The 17,771-nt window shown below is 48.0% G+C and overlaps 1 protein-coding gene across 3 annotated transcripts in view; it reads right to left on the bottom strand.

The window, feature by feature from the left end:
- The window catches only part of anapc1 (anaphase promoting complex subunit 1), a 132,238-nt gene that overhangs the window by 85,427 nt on the left and 29,040 nt on the right, over window positions 1-17,771 (bottom strand). For 2 of the 3 annotated variants that reach the window (XM_078398894.1, XM_078398896.1), the window contains exons 1-8: window positions 17,017-17,309; window positions 15,025-15,261; window positions 10,359-10,520; window positions 8,320-8,371; window positions 6,681-6,781; window positions 5,730-5,812; window positions 4,642-4,715; window positions 1,825-1,973 (exon numbers count right to left, since the gene is read on the bottom strand). In XM_078398894.1, the coding sequence (XP_078255020.1) occupies window positions 1,825-1,973; window positions 4,642-4,715; window positions 5,730-5,812; window positions 6,681-6,781; window positions 8,320-8,371; window positions 10,359-10,520; window positions 15,025-15,237 (834 nt within the window). In that variant the 5' untranslated portion in view covers window positions 15,238-15,261; window positions 17,017-17,309. Of the gene's footprint in view, window positions 1-1,824; window positions 1,974-4,641; window positions 4,716-5,729; window positions 5,813-6,680; window positions 6,782-8,319; window positions 8,372-10,358; window positions 10,521-15,024; window positions 15,262-17,016; window positions 17,310-17,771 lie in introns of those variants that run through there. The other variant, XM_078398895.1, reaches the window with a different exon arrangement.

Below are 17,771 nucleotides of genomic sequence, written 5' to 3'. Positions count from 1 at the left end.
GTCCGATCCATCACGGGCATTTACCTACCCATCATTGAAGGGATCTATAGGAGGCGCTGCCCAGTGTCATCAGAGACCCACCATCCTGGCTACGCTCTCAGTTCACTCCTAACATCGGGAAGTGGGTACAGGAGCCTGAAAACCGTGACCACAGGTTCAAGAACAGCTTCTTCCAGCAACATTACCCTTAGCTACTATGAAGGACTGGACAAGCTAGAGGCAGGAAAATGCTCCCAATGCTGGGCGAGTCAAGAACCAGGGCCCACAGTCTTAGAATAAAGGGGAAGTCATTTAAAACTGAGGTGAGAAGGAACGTTTTCACCCAGAGAGTTGTGAATTTGTGGAATTCTCTGCCACAGAGGACAGTGGAGGCCAAATCACTGGATGGATTTAAGAGGGAGTTAGATAGAGCTCTAGGGGCTAGTGGAATCAAGGGATATGGGGAGAAGGCAGGCACGGGTTATTGATTGTGGACGATCAGCCATGATCACAATGGATGGCGGTGCTGGCTCGAAGGGCTGAATGGCCTCCCCCTGCACCTATTTTCTATGTTTTCTATGAATTCCATGGACTATCTTTGGTTGAACTGCAGACATTAGTTTTTGCACTGTCATTGTTACCTAGTATTAGGGTTAATTATTGTATTTTGGATTATTATAGATGATCTGTGTGCTATTGAGATTATGGGCCTGATAAACTGCAGCAAGTAAGAATTTAATTTTTCCATTATCAGTACATATGACAATTAAACACTCTTGACTCAAGGAATTTCTATTCTATCCAGAGGCGGCACAGTGTCGCAGCAGTAGAATTGCTGCCCGACAGGGCCAGAGACCCGGGTTCCATCCTATGGGTGCTGTCTGTGCGGAGTTTGCATGTTCGCCATGTAGCCGAGTGGGTTTTTTCTGGATGCTCCAGTCTCTTCCCACACTTCAAAGACGTACAAGTTTGTAGGTTAAGTGGTTTCGATAAAAATTGCAAATTGTCCCGAGAGTGCAGGATAGTGCTAGCGTACAAGATGATCGCTGGTTGAATAGTGAAAGGCCTGGATAGAGTGGATGTGAGAGGATGTTTCCACTGGTGGGAGAGACTAGGATGGTATAGCCTCAGAATTAAAGGCCATTCCTTTAGGAAAGAGATGAGGAGGAATTTCTGTCGTCAGAGGGTGGTGAATCTGTGGAATGTATTGTAACAGAACGCTGTGGAGACCAAGTCAATGGATATTTTTACGGCAGATTCTTGATTAGTATGTTTGTCGGGGGTTATGGGGAGAAGGCAGTAGAATGGGGTTAAGAGGGGAAGATGGATCAGCCATGGTTGAATGGGGGAGTAGACTTGATGGGCTGAATGGCCTAATTCTGCTCCTATCACTCATGAACTTGTGGTCAGCGCGGCCTCGGTGGGGCGAAGAGTCAGTTGCCGCATTGGATCTCCAAAGCAAACTAAAAGTATCCAATTTTAATATAGATTAATTTTGTTTAGTTTAGAAATCCAGGCCTTTCGGTCCACTGAGTTGCGCCGAGCAGCAATCCCCGCAAACTAACACTATCCTACAAACACTAGGTACAATTTACAATGTTACCAAGCCAATCAACCTACAACCCTGTACGTCTTTGAAGTGTGGAAGGAAACTGGAGCTCCTGGGCAAAATCAACGCAGCTCACGGGGAGAAGGTACAAACTCGTACAGACAAGCACTCATAGTCGGGATCGAACCCAGGTCTCCGGCGCTGTGAGGCAGCAACTTTACCACTGCGTCACCGTGCCTGTGTTTGAACCAGATCATATGGAGAAGAATTTTTAAAAATGACTCTGCAGAAGTTACCTCTGTTTTGATTTTGCGTAGTGCCCAGACTGTGTGCAAACACTGTACTGTGTCGTAGGTCAAGATGATTGAAGGTGCTGTGCAGGAGAAAACTATTTTCATGGTGTAGTCAGCAACATATTGCACCCTCGTCACGCTGGCTGCACACCCTGAAAGGGAAAAAATAGTATTTTAATTCCGTCACCACTAATTCAATAGACAACTGCTCTGTGTTGTCCTTTGAAATATTATCAAAATATTGAATTGATAAAGTCATAAGTGATAGGAGCAAAATTAGGTCATTCGGCCCATCGTGTCTACTCCACTATTCAATCATGGCTGATCCATCTTCTCCCTCTTAACCCCATTCACCTGCCTTCTCCTCTGACACCCCTGCAATTTGCAGAAAGTATCCAGTAAACAGATTCACCGGAGGCAGATACGATAGTGTTGTTTGTGAGGCTTTTAGATAGGCACATGGATATGAAGGGAATAGCAGGGTATGGATCAAGTGCAGGCAGAGATTACTTATCTAAGTATCAAGCTCTACAAGCTTGCAACTCTTTGGTCACAGGGAGAACGTACAAACTCCGAACAGGCGGCACCTATAGTCAGGATCGAAACTGGGTCTCTGGCGCTGTCAGGCAACAACTCTACCGCTGCGCCACTGTGCCGCAGTCTTCTAGAATTCCAGCTTCAATATGTGCCTGCATAATTATTACTAATCTAAAATGCTATTTTCTTTTTGTAATTTTGTAATTCACCCATTAATTGCAATTTGCTTTTTTGAAATATTACAAATTTATTTCTCTTGCCATCTCTAAAATTTCCAGTCTTTGTTACCTTCATTCCTTTGTGACTTTGCCAAGCATTTTAAACTGTCATATATTTACTCTTGAATGTATTAAACTATGATTAAATTGAGGCTTAATTTTTTAGTTTAGAAACAGGCCCTTTGGCCCAAAGAGTCCACACCCACCAGTGATCCTCGCACATTCACACTATCCCACACAATTATACCAAGCCAATTAACCTACAAATCTGAATCAGGATATCCAGCTCACTGCAGAGAACGATGCCTGTTTCCGTGCTGGATGACTATGACTGTGAGTGATTTGTAAGTTCAATGGCCTCTGTAAATTGCCGCTAGTGTGTTGCGAGTGGATGCCAGAAGTGCTCCTATTAAAATCATAAAGGGAATAAATAGGGTGAATGCACAGAGTCTTTTACCCATGGTAGTGGAATCAATTCCCCTTATGATTTTGTAGACCTCGATAAGATCATCCCTCAGCAAACTGCGCTCTAAGGAACAGTCCTAGCCTGCCAAACCTCACTCCTTCTGCAGCCAACACATCAGTCTGAAGAAGGGTCCTGACCAAAAATGCCACCTGTCCATGTTCTCCAGAGATGCTGCCTGCTGAGTTACTCCAGCATTTTGTGTCTTTCCACCAGAGATGCTGCCCGACAAGAAGAGTTCCTCCAGCACTGGATGTTCTACGCAAGATTCCAGCATCAGCGGCTCCTTGTGTCTCTATACCACTGCAAGTTGTTTGATCGGACTGTTTTGCCTAATATGCAGTCCTCCTAGTAAGTACTACCCAACAGTAGCCAATTCCATCCCTCATCATGGTAAATGCCTGACACTGAACCGGACTGCTAGGAATCGGGAAGTCACACTAGACCATGAACTTTGGACCTTATGGTCACGCCTTCACTGTAACTCCCAAAACTCATGTCAAGGCCTGTTCACCCATCGCAGCTGCGCTGAACTTGAGTAATACTTCAGTCTTAAGATTCTTATCGGTACCTCCAGAGAATCACCCTCTCTATAATCGGTAATCTCTTCCATCCCCCATCACCATCACGATTTTTGCACCTCCTTAAATTCTGGACCTGCTAAGCTTTTTGGAATTGAACTGTCCCACCACCAGTGGCTGAGGCTTCACCCACCAAGGTCATCGCTGTTGGGAATCACTTATCTTCACTGAGTCGTACAGCATGGAAACAGTGCCTTCAGCCTAACTTGTCCAAGCCGACCAAGGTGCCTCATCCAAGCTAGTCCCACCAGCCCGCATTTTGGCCCAGGTCTCACGGAAGATTTTTTATCCATGTACCTGTCCCAATGTCCTTTAAATGTTTGCCCGTCCCTTGAAGACCTGAGACTGGGAGGGTGGAGCCGGCGATGACAACAGACATGTCCAGCGAGGAGCAAAGCCGGTAGGAAAGTAAACCTGCCTACTCTGCCCTGGAGGTCGGCAGGTCGGAGTGGGAGGTGGGAGGTCGGCAGTGGGAAGTGCCCCCGTGGATCAAAGGAGGATGGGCGAGGAGCGGGACGTCGTTACGCTAGTCGGGTGACGGCTGCAGGCCCACAGCAGCCTGGGGCTTGCGTAGATCGGGCACTCTCATAAGAACCGGAGCGCGGACTGGACTTGGAAAATGGCGCCATCATTCATCGCCTCTTGAATGCGACTACTGGTGCTCCTCGACTTACGATGGGGTTAAGTTCCGATTAAACCCATCGTAAATCTCAAATATCGTAAGACGAAAATGCATTTAATGCACCTAACAGACCAAACATCACAGCCGTGGCAGGCTGCCGTTGCCCAGCATCATGATGGAATATCCCACCGCATAGGACACTGCCGGTCTGAGCAGCGGGCAGGTCCGTGAGCCAGGAAAAGCCCGGGAAAAGACCCAAAATTAAACATTCAAAGTACGTTTTCTACTGAATGTGTATAGCATCGTGAGGAGCATCAGTATTGCTGCACACTTTGCAAATTGGGATGTGTGTTAACCGGCATCCGCAGTTGTTTGTTTCTACAAAATAACGGTCCTTACCTCCTGGTTTACAAACGACGGGTGCAATTTCATCCAGCGGGTGCAGCATGCTGAACATCGTGGGCAACGGCTCCCTGCAACCACACAACGACAACAGTCATCAAAATCAACACTGCAACTGCGTTCGCCCCAGCATACGGGACACTTGCTCATTGCAACAGAGGAAGCTGCAGTGACCGGCATCGGAGAGCTGTACTTGTACGGCAAGATTGGTATAGGCTAAGTTTATTTCCATGGAATCGAGAGGTGACCCAAACATTTCATACAGTTATGAGGGGAGTATATGGTGGGCGGTACGGTGGCGCAACGGCGGAGGTGCTGCCTCACAGCACCAGAGACCCGGGTTCCATCCTGACTACCGGTGCCGTCTGTACGGAGTTTGTATGTTCTCCCTGTGATGGCATGGGTTTTCTCTGGGTGTCCGATTTCCTCCCACATTCCAAAGACGTGCGGGTTTGTATGTTAATTGTCCCTAGCGTGCAGGATCGTGCTGATGTACAGGGTAATTGTTGGTCAGCGTAGACTTCGTGGGCCAAAGGGTCTGTTTCCAAGTTGTACCTTTAAACTAAACTATTCCTTCCAAATAGGGCGGCAAGGTGGCGCAGCGGTAGAGTTGCTGCCTCACAGCGAATGCAGCGCCGGAGACTCAGGTTCGATCCTGACTACGGGCGCCGTCTGTACAGAGTTTGTACGTTCTCCCTGTGACCTGCGTGGGTTTTCTCCGAGATCTTCGGTTTCCTCCCACACTCCAAAGACATACAGGTATGTGGGTTAATTGGCTGGACAAATGTAAAAATTGTCCCTAATGTGTGTAGGATAGTGTTAATGTGCGGGGATCGTTGGGCGGCGCGGACCCGGTGGGCCGAAGGGCCTGTTTCCGCGCTGTATCTCTAAATCTAAAATTATTATTTTTAAAATATAAAAATACAGGTAGGTGAAGAAATGAAGAGTAAGACCAAATGGTCCATCTTCATCCAAACCCAGCTTGGGAAAACAAGGCAAAGTCAGTGGAAAACTTGCATGAGGAAGTTGTCGAATCAATCTGGGTCGGGTGTGTGCTTGTGTTTTGGTATTAATCGCATGCTTACCTCAGAGGACTTAAAGGCATCTCTTGAACAGGATTGCTTCGCTCGAACATCAGCCCAAATTCCGTTGCCCAAATGTCCGCAACCTAGCGAGAGATGGCAAGTTATTACATCACTAATACATTTGCAGAGCGAGAGAAAAACTCAAGGGGAATAAACAGTGAATATTCAAACACTTATCTCGAAGAGTTCAAACACAAACTCATTATTTATAGACAGCGCAGAATTATTCTATTTAATGCAGTGGACAGATTTGCACAAATGTCATTACCAGTTTGGTTTAGTTGACTTTATTGTCACCTTTACCGAGGTACCCTAGAAAGCTGTTTTGTTGCGTCTGTCCAGTCAGCGGAAAGACTATATATATACGTCTCCAAATACATATATATATATGTACGTCTCCAAAGACGTACAGGTATGTAGGTTAATTGGCTGGGTAAATGTAAAAAATTGTCCCTAGTGGGTGTAGGATAGTGTTAATGTACGGGGATCACTGGGCGGCACGGACTTGGTGGGCCGAAAAGGCCTGTTTCCGGCTGTATATATATGATGATGATATGATATGATATGATACATGATTACAATCAAGATGTCCAGTGTGTGGATACAGGATAAAGGGCAAAACTGAGCAAAACTGGTTTTGGACAGAACATTGGTCAAGAAATGAAGGGCAGCATGGGAGAGCTGCTGCTTCAAAGCACCAGAGACCCAGGTTCGATCCTGACTACGGTGCTGTCTGTACGGAGTTTGTACGTTCTCCCTGGTGCTCCGGTTTCATCCCACACTCCAAAGACGTGCAGGTTTCTAGATTAATTGGCTTCGGTAAAAGTGTGTAGGATAGTGCCAGTGTACGGGATGATCACTGGTCGGCACAGGCACGGCCCCAGTGGGCCAATGGGCATGTTTCCATGCTGTATCTCTAAAGTCTAAATGCTTATGAATACTATTAACTACCTGGAAAGGTAATGGGGCAATGTAGTCCTTCCCGTCCACGGTGTGCACATTAACACTGGATTTTTGTACGATGCAAACACACCTCTCCCTCTTTTCTTGAACTGAGGAAGAAAGAACTTTAATTGGAGTCCACCTGCACATAGAAATCTCCCGTGACCACCGTAACATTGCCTTTCTTACATGTCAATCTTATCTGCTGATGTAGCTAGCACCCTGCTTCCTGGCCTCTGCCTTGTGGCCTGTAAACCACTCCCATTAGGGCCTTTTTACCCTTGCAGTTTCTCAGCTCTACCCACAATGACTCTACATCTTCTGATCCTATACCACCCCTTGCTAAGGGGGACCGAATTTCGTTCCTTACCAGCAGAGCTACCCCACCCGCTCTGCCCACCTGTCTGCCGATAGGATGTGCAACCTTGAATATTCAGGTCCCAGCTCCAATTCCCCTTGCAGCCACGTCGCTGTAATGACCACATCATCGTACCTCCCAATTTCTTTTTTTTTTCTTTTCTTTTCAAATCTTTTTATCAAATTTCAAAAAAAATAAGCATAACTGATATTGATACATAGGGATCAGGATTACATTAACAACAAATGTAGCCTTAATATAAATCCAGTTTCAAAATACATATAGTGTATAGACCTCCCAGTCTCTATGTAATTATAGATAAAAGGTTAAAAGAGAACTTATATATATATTTTTTTTTTTAAAGAAAAGGAAAAAAAAAACCAAAAAATAAATAATAAATAAATAATTTAATTAATTAAATCCACTTTGTTCCTTATACTACTTGCATTCAAATATAACAACTTTAATTTGATGTTCACCATCCCTCCTCTCACATCGGTCTTGATTTTACCTGACCTTACTCTCGTATCCCTTCTTAAACTTTCTTATGTAGACTTCTGTAACCTCTCCTGCACTCTCTTTCCCTTTAACTCCACCCTTACACTTACAATTTGTTGACCCCACCCCTCCTCTACGGCCCTGGTTACACGGTTTGCCAGGACTGAACTTTTTCAGTCAGAGAGTGGTGAAGGTGTGGAATTCTCTGCCTCAGAAGGCAGTGGAGGCCATTTCTTTGGATGCTTTCAAGAGAGAGCTGGATAGAGCTCTTAAGGATAGCGGAGTGAGGGGGTATGGGGAGAAGGCAGGAATGGGGTACTGATTGAGAGTGATCAGCCATGATCGCATTGAATGGCGGTGCTGGCTCGAAGGGCTGAATGGCCTACTTCTGCACCTATTGTCTATTGTCTATTGACTCTGGTCCCAACAGGGTTCAAGTGGAGTCCATCCCGTGGGAACAGCTCCCTCCTTCCCCAACACTGTTGCCAATGTCCCACAACTTCAAACCCACTTCTTCCACATCAGTCTTTGAGCCACGCGTTCATCTCTAATCTTCTCGACCCTATGCTAATTTGCACGCGCAGCTCAGGTAGCAATCCAGAGGTCATTACCTTTTTGGTTCTACTTTTCGATTTAGTGCCTAGCTGTTCAAATTCCCTGTGCAGGACATCTTTCCGCGCTCTACCTATGTCATTGGTCGCCACATGGACCACGATGATTGGATTCTTTAATCCTTGAATTCAAAATCAAAACTAAATGTTTCATCTATCGTCAATAAGTGCGGGCATTTACCTTCTGCACATTCAGTCTTGTCCTGTGGAATGCTGAAGTTGCACCAGAGTGCCTGAAATCAAGGCCAAGAGAAACCTGTTAATTAACTTGCTTTTATGCTTATAAGAAAATAAGAAAATAACTGCAGATGCTGGTACAAATCGATTTATTCACAAAATGCTGGAGTAACTCAGCAGGTCACCCATTCCTTCTCTCCCGAGATGCTGCCTGACCTGCTGAGTTACTCCAGCATTTTGTGAATAAATTGCTTTTATGCTTTATTTTCAGTTTTGCGGATTGGTTAAAAAAAAAACAGCTCAATTATTCAAATGCACTGGACCAGCTCAGAAATCACGCAGCCTGCCTAAGTTTAAAATGAACATTTCTACAAAATGGCTGCACAGTAGAACATTTGGCAAAGCTGCTGCCTCACTATATCAGAGACCCAGGTTCAATCCTGACTGCGGGTGCTGTCGGTGTGTGGAGACTGAGCGTTCTCCCTGTGACCGCGTGGGTTTCCTCCGGGTGCTCCGGTTTCCTCCCACATCCCAAAGACGTGCAGGTTTGTTGAGTAATTGGCCGTCTGTAAATTGCCCCTAGTGTGTAGGGAGTGGATGAGAAAGTGGGATTACAAGGAACTAGTGTGAACGGGTGGTCGATGGTCAATAAAACTGATCAGGGAGTAGTGACTTTTATTGCGCCTATTTGTTGGACAAATGGGAGATTGGTTTTCTAAATAACAGAACATGAGGTTAAAGATAACTCCGGGGGAAGACAAAGATGAAAGGTTACAGAGACATTGACCAATGATGAATTATTTCAAAAATGTAGAATCCACATGTAACCATTGTGTGGTGAAAATATAAAAATGCTATGGGTGCTGTGAATCTTTGAAACACTTTGGGTTCTCTCAAGGTGTTTCCCAGTAAGGCCTTGAATAAGCCAACTTGTTCGTAAAACTCACCACTGCTCTACGAGGTGTTTTATTTTGTGTCTGTTTGTATCTGAGCCATAATTAAGAGGGCAACTGAGCCGTTTGTAAAAGCCAGAATCAAGGTACAGGTTAAGGGAGCTCCCAACGAGCACTATGCAGCGGCGCTGGAGCGGACCCGGCTGCCAGCACCAGATCAACACCAGACTCGGCCCCCGGCCGCCTCGAGCAGGGAGCAAAGACAGGCCTGGAGGTCGAGCAAGGAAGGAGGACGTTGAGCGAAGAGAGATGTCGGTGAGTGAGGGGGAATGTCGGTGAGATTGGAGGGAGGTGGGTGAGAGTGGAGGGAGGTGGGTGAGAATGGAAGGAGGTGGGTGAGAGGAGGGAGGTGGGTGAGAGGAGGGAGGTGGGTGAGTGGAGGGAGGTGGGTGAGAGGAGGGAGGTGGGTGAGAGGAGGGAGGTGGGTGAGAGGAGGGAGGTGGGTAAGAGGAGGGAGGTGGGTGAGTGGAGGGAGGTGGGTGAGAGGAGGGAGGTGGGTGAGGGTGGAGGGAGGTGGGTGAGTGGAGGGAGGTGCGTGAGAGGAGGGAGGTGGGTGAGAGGAGGGAGATGGGTGAGAGGAGGGAGGTGGGTGAATGAGGAGGGAGGTGGGTGAATGAGGAGGGAGGTGGGTGAGAGGAGGGAGGTGGGTGAGAGGAGGGAGGTGGGTGAGAGGAGGGAGGTGGGTGAGAGTGGAAGGAGGTGGGTGAGTGGAGGGAGGTGGGTGAGTGGAGGGAGGTGGGTGAGTGGAGGGAGGTGGGTGAGAGGAGGGAGGTGGGTGAGAGAGGAGGGCCAGCAGCGAGCGAGGGGGAATGTCGATGCCAGTGGAGGGGCGTCGGTGAAATTGGAGGGACGTTGGTGAGCTGTCACCCACGAATGTTGACGAGGAGGGGTTTTGTGAATGCCATCAGTCGGTCGAGGAAGCGCCGACAGGAACAAAGAGGAGCCTGCCGTGGATTCGCCACCGAGAGAACAAGGATGGACTCGGGGGGGGGGGGGGGGGGTAGAATGAAGTCCCTCCTACACAGATCAATTCTGATGAAATCAAAACGTATTAAAAAGCAAACACAGTAAATGTAAATTTCCACCTAACCTGCAGGACTTGGCTATCCACTGTAAAGGCTTTGTAAACTGACGAGGCGTGACTCTTACTTCCTCGGCTCCAGATGACCATGTTTCCAGCCACATAAAGCTCTTCATCGTAATCCAGCTCTTCGCCAATTTCACAACAGCCTTTCCTCAGGTGCCAGCTCTCCTGCAACAAGTTACATCACCATTGGTTATCACACCCTAAAGAAACAGGCGAACCGAGAACTGCGCGGAGATTTGATAATAAATAAACCATCGAACGATTGAAGGCAGATTGTCTTGTACCACACTGTGACTTTTCCAGGATGGTAATTGCATTAAGTCATTTGATTGTACAGATGTTTTCAATTCCACTTCAAAATACTTTCTAAAATTGAAATGAGCGTCCAAAAGTAGGCTAAACTTAGATCAATGGTTTCTTTATTATCACATGTACCAAGGTGCAGTAAAATACTTATTTTGCATATAAAATCAGCAAGACGCAAGAAAATAACTGCAGATGCTGGTACAAATCGAAGGTATTTATTCACAAAATGCTGGAGTAACTCAGCAGGTCAGGCAGCATCTCAGGAGAGAAGGAATGGGCGATGTTTCGGGACCCGAAACGTCGCCCATTCCTTCTCTCCTGAGATGCTGCCTGACCTGCTGAGTTACTCCAGTATTTTGTGAATAAATACCTAAGATCAGCAAGCCTATCGCCATGCATAAGCACAATCCCCCGGTTAGGACAGAATGTACAGAACAGCCCACTGAGTCTATATGCACGAGGTGCCATTTTGGCACCATTTTACATTCCCATTGCCTCTATCCCAGCCACGACTCCCTGATCAGTTTTATTGCCCTCAGCTTAGTTTACAACCTCCAATGTTTATTTTAATTAAAGATGGACAAAAAAAGCTGGCGTACCTCAGCGGGTCAGACAGCACCTCTGGAGAAAAGGAATAGATGACGTTTTGGGTCGAGGCCCTCCTTCAGACTCAGGGTCAGGGAAAAGAACAGAAAGGTCAGCGTGGGAGTGGGAAGGGGAATTAAAGTGTTTGGCAACCAGAAGATCAGGTAGTTTCAAACGGACTGAGCAAAGGTGTTCAGCGAAACGATCGCCCAGTTTACATTTGGTCTCACCGATGTACAAGAGTCTAGACCTTGAACAATGGATACAGTAGATAAGGTTGCAAGTGAACCTCTGCCTAACCTGAAAGGACTGTTGCGGTCCCTGGACAGAGTGGAGGGAGGAGGGAAAGGGACAGTTGTTGCATCTCCTGTGGTTGCAGGGGAAAGTACCTGGGGAGGGAGTGGTCTGGGTGGAAAGGGACAAGTTAACCAGGGAGCTGAGGAGGGAACGGTCTCTGTGGAAGGCTGAAAGGGGTGAAGATGGGAAGATGAGATTAGTGGTGGGATCCTGGGATCCCGTTGGAGGTGGTGAAAATGTCGGAGGATTATCTGTTGTCTGCGGCGGCTGAAAGATAAGGACAAGGAGGAGAAGGAGCAAGGGCAGAGCCGTGGGGAACCAGGCTGTGCTATGGTATCTAAACATCATGTTCGTCCCTCTCCTTGCAAGGCCCTCTTCAGCCCTTGTTCCCCGGGGGTTGCCTCCTGCAGTCGACCTTGAGGGCGTGGAAGGTAACACTACATAAACATGATACATCAGCAAGAGTCTGAAGAAGGTTCCAGACCCAAAACACCACCTATCCTTGTCCCCAGAGATGCTGCCTGACCTGCTGAGTTACTCCAGCATTTCGTGTCTTTTTTTAAACATTTGTTTGAAGATTTTCTACCGATTTTTCTGATGGTTTGGTCGATTTATCCAGCAAAATACCATACCTTAAGGACAGGAATGTGCAAATGCATCACTAAAATGGAATAGGTGTAGAAGTATTTAGACTTTATCTTGCACTAAATGTCGTACTGTGGCGGCGCCCAGGGGATAGGCCACTCCCTTGGTCATTCCACTCGGCACTCAGTGGACGGGGGGGATTAGGTCACTTCCTGGGTCAGTTCCCTTGGGTCAGGTGGTCTGGGGCTATAAAGGGTTTTGGGTGTGTCGACTCACGAGTTTTAGTGCGGTGTATGTGTTCGTTGCGGAATAAAGTATTGCTACTACTTACCTGGCGTCCGGCCTGATTTCTGTGGCGACCGCACCCACTACAGTACCTTTTATCTGTGCACTGTGGACAGCTTGATTGTATTCATGTATTGTCTTTTCTTTGACTGGATTGCACCAACCATCAACCTCACTGGAGACCTTTGGACAATCTTTAATCGGACTTTACCTTGCACTAAATGTTATTCCCTTTATCCTGTATCTGTACGCTGTGGACAACTTGATTGTAATTTTCTATTGTCTTTCCACTGACTGAACAGCATGCAACAAAAAAGCTTTTCACTGTACCTTGGTACGTGACAATAATAAAGTAAACAAAAGTCTGTTGCTCTGTGACCCATACCATAATGAAGACATTTTAACCTTGGAGGAGGCAGAGTATAGATCTAAATAAAAAGCATACTAGGGTTGGGAGGGAGAGATAGACCAGCCATGATTGAAAGGTGGAGTAGACTTGATGGGCCGAATGGCCTAATTCTACTGTTCCTTATGACTTGATAATAAAAAAACGATGATGAAGAAAATCTGAAGTAAAATGCTGATAACTTTTCAAGTCAGTGATCTTTCTAATAAAAGGTTACCAATCTGAAATGTTAGCTCTTTTACTCTCTCCACATACGGTGCCGGATCTTCTGAGTATTCCCAATATTGTCTTTCTTTTGGAACCAGAATGATATTTGATTCAACCCACCGAGTCCCTGTCAACCAGAGATCCCCGCACACTAACACTATCCTACACACACCAGGGACAATTTACAATTTACACCAAGCCAATTAGCCTACAAACCTGTAAGGTTTTGGAGTGTAACCGGAGATCCTGGAGAAAACACACGCAGGTCACGGGGAGAACGTACAAACTCTGCACTGACAGCACTGGTAGTCGGGGTCAAACCCGGGTCTCTGGCGCTGCAAGGCAGCAACCGTACCGCTGCGCCACTGTGCCACCCATAAGACCAATTAATCTACAAACACGCAATTCTTTTTGGGATGGTCTTTCTCCTCAATAGGTAGATCTACAACAAGCGCGTTTTAACGAATACTCTCTTGAACTTCTACAGGGGTGTGGCAGAGAGCATGTTGACAGGTCGCATCACGGCCTGGTTCGGTAACTCGAATGCCCAGGGATAAAGAAAATTATAAAAGTGGTGAACACTAGTCCATCACGGGGTACCGATCTCCCCACCATCAAAGGGATCCATGCAAGGTGCTGCCTCAAAAAGGCAGCCAGCTTCATCACAGACCCACACCACTCTGGCCACGCTCTCATTTCACTCCTGCCATCAGGAAGAACCTTGATCTCCAGAATCAAGAGCAACTTTTTCCCAACATCCATTAAGCTATTGAACACTACAAACACCAACTAAACTTCAAACTGTCTATGTTGCACCAGGGACTTTGTTTTTGCACTAACGTTGGGGTATTTTATTCATTGAACGTTGTTGATTGTTTATAATGTTATCTATTGAGTACTGAAATTAATTGTTCCGTTTCAGTACAAATGACAATTGATCACTACTATTGACATAGAACATAAAACATAGAACATGAAACACAACACAAGAACAGGCCCTTCAGCCCACAATGTCTGTACCAATCATGATGATCAGACCATCTCTTATCTACCTGCGCATTATCTATATTCCCTCCAAATCTATATGCGTAGTTTCAACTCAAAACGTCACCTATCCATGTTCTCCAGACATGCGGTCAGACCCGCTGAGTTACTCCAGCACTCTGTGACCTTTTGCCCATCAAAAGCCCTCTTAAATGCCACTATCGTGTCTGCCTCAAACCCCATCCCCCACAGTACGTTCCAAGCACCCACCATGCTCTGTATAAAAACGTCACCCTGCACGTCTCCTTTAAATATTGCCCCTCTCACCTTAAAGCTGTGACATTGTGCTATAACAACGACTCAATGGTATTTTATAATCAAAATTCCTTTAGAGTTTTGAGATTATGCGTGGAAACAGGCTCTTCAGCACATAGAGTGGGCTGATCAGCGATTATCCCGTACACCAGCACGACCCTGCACACTGGGGCCCGTTTACAATTTTACCAAAACCATTTAACCTACAAACCTGCACGTCCTTGGAGTGTGGAAGGAAACCGGAGAAACTCACACGGTCAAATGGAGAACGTGCAAATAGCACCCATAATCAAGATCGAACCTGGGTCTCCGGCGCTGTACGGCAGCAACTTTACCGCTGCGCCACCCTGCAGTTCCTTGTTTCTACACAGGGAAAATGGAGTTGCTCTGTGAGCTGACATAGACTCAAACGGATAAATCTCAAGGGATAAACCTTTCATCCTGGAGTCAATTTTGCAAATGCACACTGTAGCAGCTGGAAGGCAAATATAGACACCTCACAAAATGTTCCAAACGTGGTCGGAAGGATCGCGACCCGAAACGTCACCCATTCCTTCTCTCCAGAGATGCTGCCTGTCCCGCTAAGTTATTCCAGCATTTTGTATCTTCGGTGGTTTCAACAAAGCTCTGTACACATGTATCAAGGCCCCCTTGTTCAGCTGAAAGCCAAGCAGTAATTTCATCAAGAAAGTCCCGTACCTTTTGTTTCTCGTGGATTGTAACCTCCCTCAGCGAGCCCACCAGCCCCGCATCTCCGTCGGACGACCACAGCTCTGAGGCAGGCTGCAGCTGCCGCAGCTGCAGGTTTGTGGCATTAGGGTGGCGCCTGCAGTGGTCACGGCCAAACGGAACAAAGTCCTGCATTTCCCCTGCTGCGATCATCGTTACCCTCTCTTCATAGACGTTCGACATGGGTTCCAGATATCAGCATTATTTCTGCGCAGAGAAAAACAGACATTTACAAATCCCAAAGCATGCCCCGTCACCCCGGCTCAGATCACACATTTGCCCCGGATCAAATCGTCAAGCGTAAAAGTAACACACAGTCAATACTACAAACAGTTCGTAGACTGGAAGGAGGTCCCTCAGCCCAACTCGTCCATGCACAACAAGACGCCCCATTCAAGCTGGTCCCCTTTGTCCATGTTTGCCCCATATCCCTCGGACCGAGGTCTCGCTTGCAGCTGACCCGCCGTTAGGCCCGGCTCGCCTGCCACGAACACCGAATCGGTGCCCGAGCCATGGGCTCCAACAGTACCCGCACCGCCAGGAAGCGAGGAGACCCATAAGGGGAGCCGTCGAGAGTGCAGGGGGGCCATGGACTGGGCAGGGGGCCGTCGAGAGCGCAGTTGGGGGGGGGTTTCGAGAGCACAGGAGGGTCGTCGGGAACAATGGGGAGACCCGGTGGGCAGGACGTCCACGTCCATCACCAGGCAGACGACAGGACTGTTCGGTGAACTGGACACATGGTGACACTTGTTTACTGCCTACGATTTTCCCGAGTTGTTTGCAAAATGGTACACGTGACAATAAAGTATCATTGAACCCATCGTATCCATGTACCTGTCCAAATGTCATTTAAATGCTGTTATAGTCCCTGCCTTAACTACCGCCTCCAGCACATCGTTCCATACACCCACTACCCTCTGTGTGAAAACGTTGCCCCTCAGGTTCCTATTAGATCTGGCCCTTTCATTGTAAAATTGTACGTTAATTGGCTTAGGTAAAAATTTTAATTGACCCTGGTGTTTGTAGGATGGTGCTGATCGGCGCAGACTCGGTGGGTCGAAGAGCTTATTTCCACGCTGTATCTTTAAACTAAACTAGAGCTAAGCAAGACTCTCCCCATACATAAGCACCAACCATCCGTTAGCACAGAATGGACAGAACAGAACAGCCCACTGAGTCCATATGCAAGATGTAAACCAGCATCTGCAGTTCCTTCTTACACATTTCGTAAACTGACACAAAACTCCGGGTACTCTGGTTTCCTTGCACATCCCAAAGGCATGTGGGTTTGTAGTTTAATTGACCCTCTGTAAGTTGCCCCCAGTGTGTAGGAGGTGGATGAGTAAGTGGGATAAGGTAGAACATGCAAGAACGGGCCAATGTGGATTGTGTGGTGGATTGTGTGGGGATCTGCTGATGGGAGTGGAGGCGTTGTTGTGAAGGTGCATTTCGGGCAGAACCCGGTGAAGATTGTTTTTTTTGGTGGGAGTTAGGATTAACAGGTGATGCTTGAGGTCTGGGACGGGGAGAGCTTGCGGGGAGAAGGTGAAAGTCCCGCAGAGACTGGGTAGGTTTCAGGGTGTGGGTGTGTCCTCGCCCCCCCCCCCCTCCCACATCTCCCTCCTTGTGGGGGGGGGACAACATGGTGGGTGGTTTTGAGGGGGTCGGGGAGTTGCTGTGGCTTTTCTAGGCCAGGCGGCGGGGGTCGGGGAGGTTCAGTCTGAGGTCAGGTTCCCACCACCTCCCTCTGAGCCAAAAGGACAAACAATAGACAATAGGTGCAGGAGGAGGCCATTCGGCCCTTCGAGCCTGTACGCACCGCCATTCAATGTGATCATGGCTGATCATTCTCAATCAGTACCCCGTTCCTGCCTTCTCCCCATACCCCCCGACTCCGCTATCCTTAAGAGCTCTATCCAGCTCTCTCTTGAATGCATTCTTGAATGAAGAGGCCGATCCGACCTGTTAAAACAACAAGTTGAGGCTCCCGCAGCCGATGATGTCTCCCCCGCCCGTTTGGCCGGCCGGCGGTGCCGTTCCCCGGGGAGTCTGGATTCCCGCCGCCGCCGCCGCCGGGGAGAGTGTTTGCCGCCGCGGGTCCGTCCCCGGGCCGGTCGTCAGTGCTTGTTGGTCCGGGGCGTGTGTGTGTGTGTGTGTGAGTGTTTGTATGTCCGGGTCCGCCGCTGCCTCCCGGCTTCACGGAGCCTCCGCGTCGCCGCCGCCGCCGCCGCCGCCGCCTCCCCTGGGCGCCGCCATCTTGCTATCCCGGCATTCGCCGCGGGCGCGGGCGCAGGCGCACTGCGGGTCCTCGGGAGTGCCCCCGCCCGGCGGGAGGAGGGAGTGCAGGCTGCTCTATCCACTGACATTGAGTAACTCAGCGGGTCAGGCAGCATCTCAGGAGAGAAGGAATGGGTGACGTTTCGGGTCGAGACCCTTCTTCAGGGACCTGACCTGAAACGTCACCCATTCCTTCTCTCCAGAGATGCTGCCTGACCTGCTGAGTTACTCCAGCATTTTGTGAATAAAATACCTTCGATTTGTACCAGCATCTGCAGTTATTTTCTTACACTAACATTGAGTAGTCAGGAAGATGGATGCACACAGCCCTACCTCTCCATCCCTCCCTCCCTCCCTATTTTCCCCTTTCCCCTTTCCTTCCCTCTCTTTCTTTCCCTTTCTCTCTTCCTTTCTCTTTCCCTTTCTCTTTCTCCCTTTTT

Source organism: Rhinoraja longicauda, chromosome 5, assembly GCF_053455715.1.
Source record: "Rhinoraja longicauda isolate Sanriku21f chromosome 5, sRhiLon1.1, whole genome shotgun sequence".
In the NCBI taxonomy this organism is placed as follows: domain Eukaryota; kingdom Metazoa; phylum Chordata; class Chondrichthyes; order Rajiformes; family Arhynchobatidae; genus Rhinoraja; species Rhinoraja longicauda.
The sequence above is the reverse complement of the archived record's forward strand: the minus strand, read 5'-3'. Positions and strand labels throughout refer to the sequence as shown.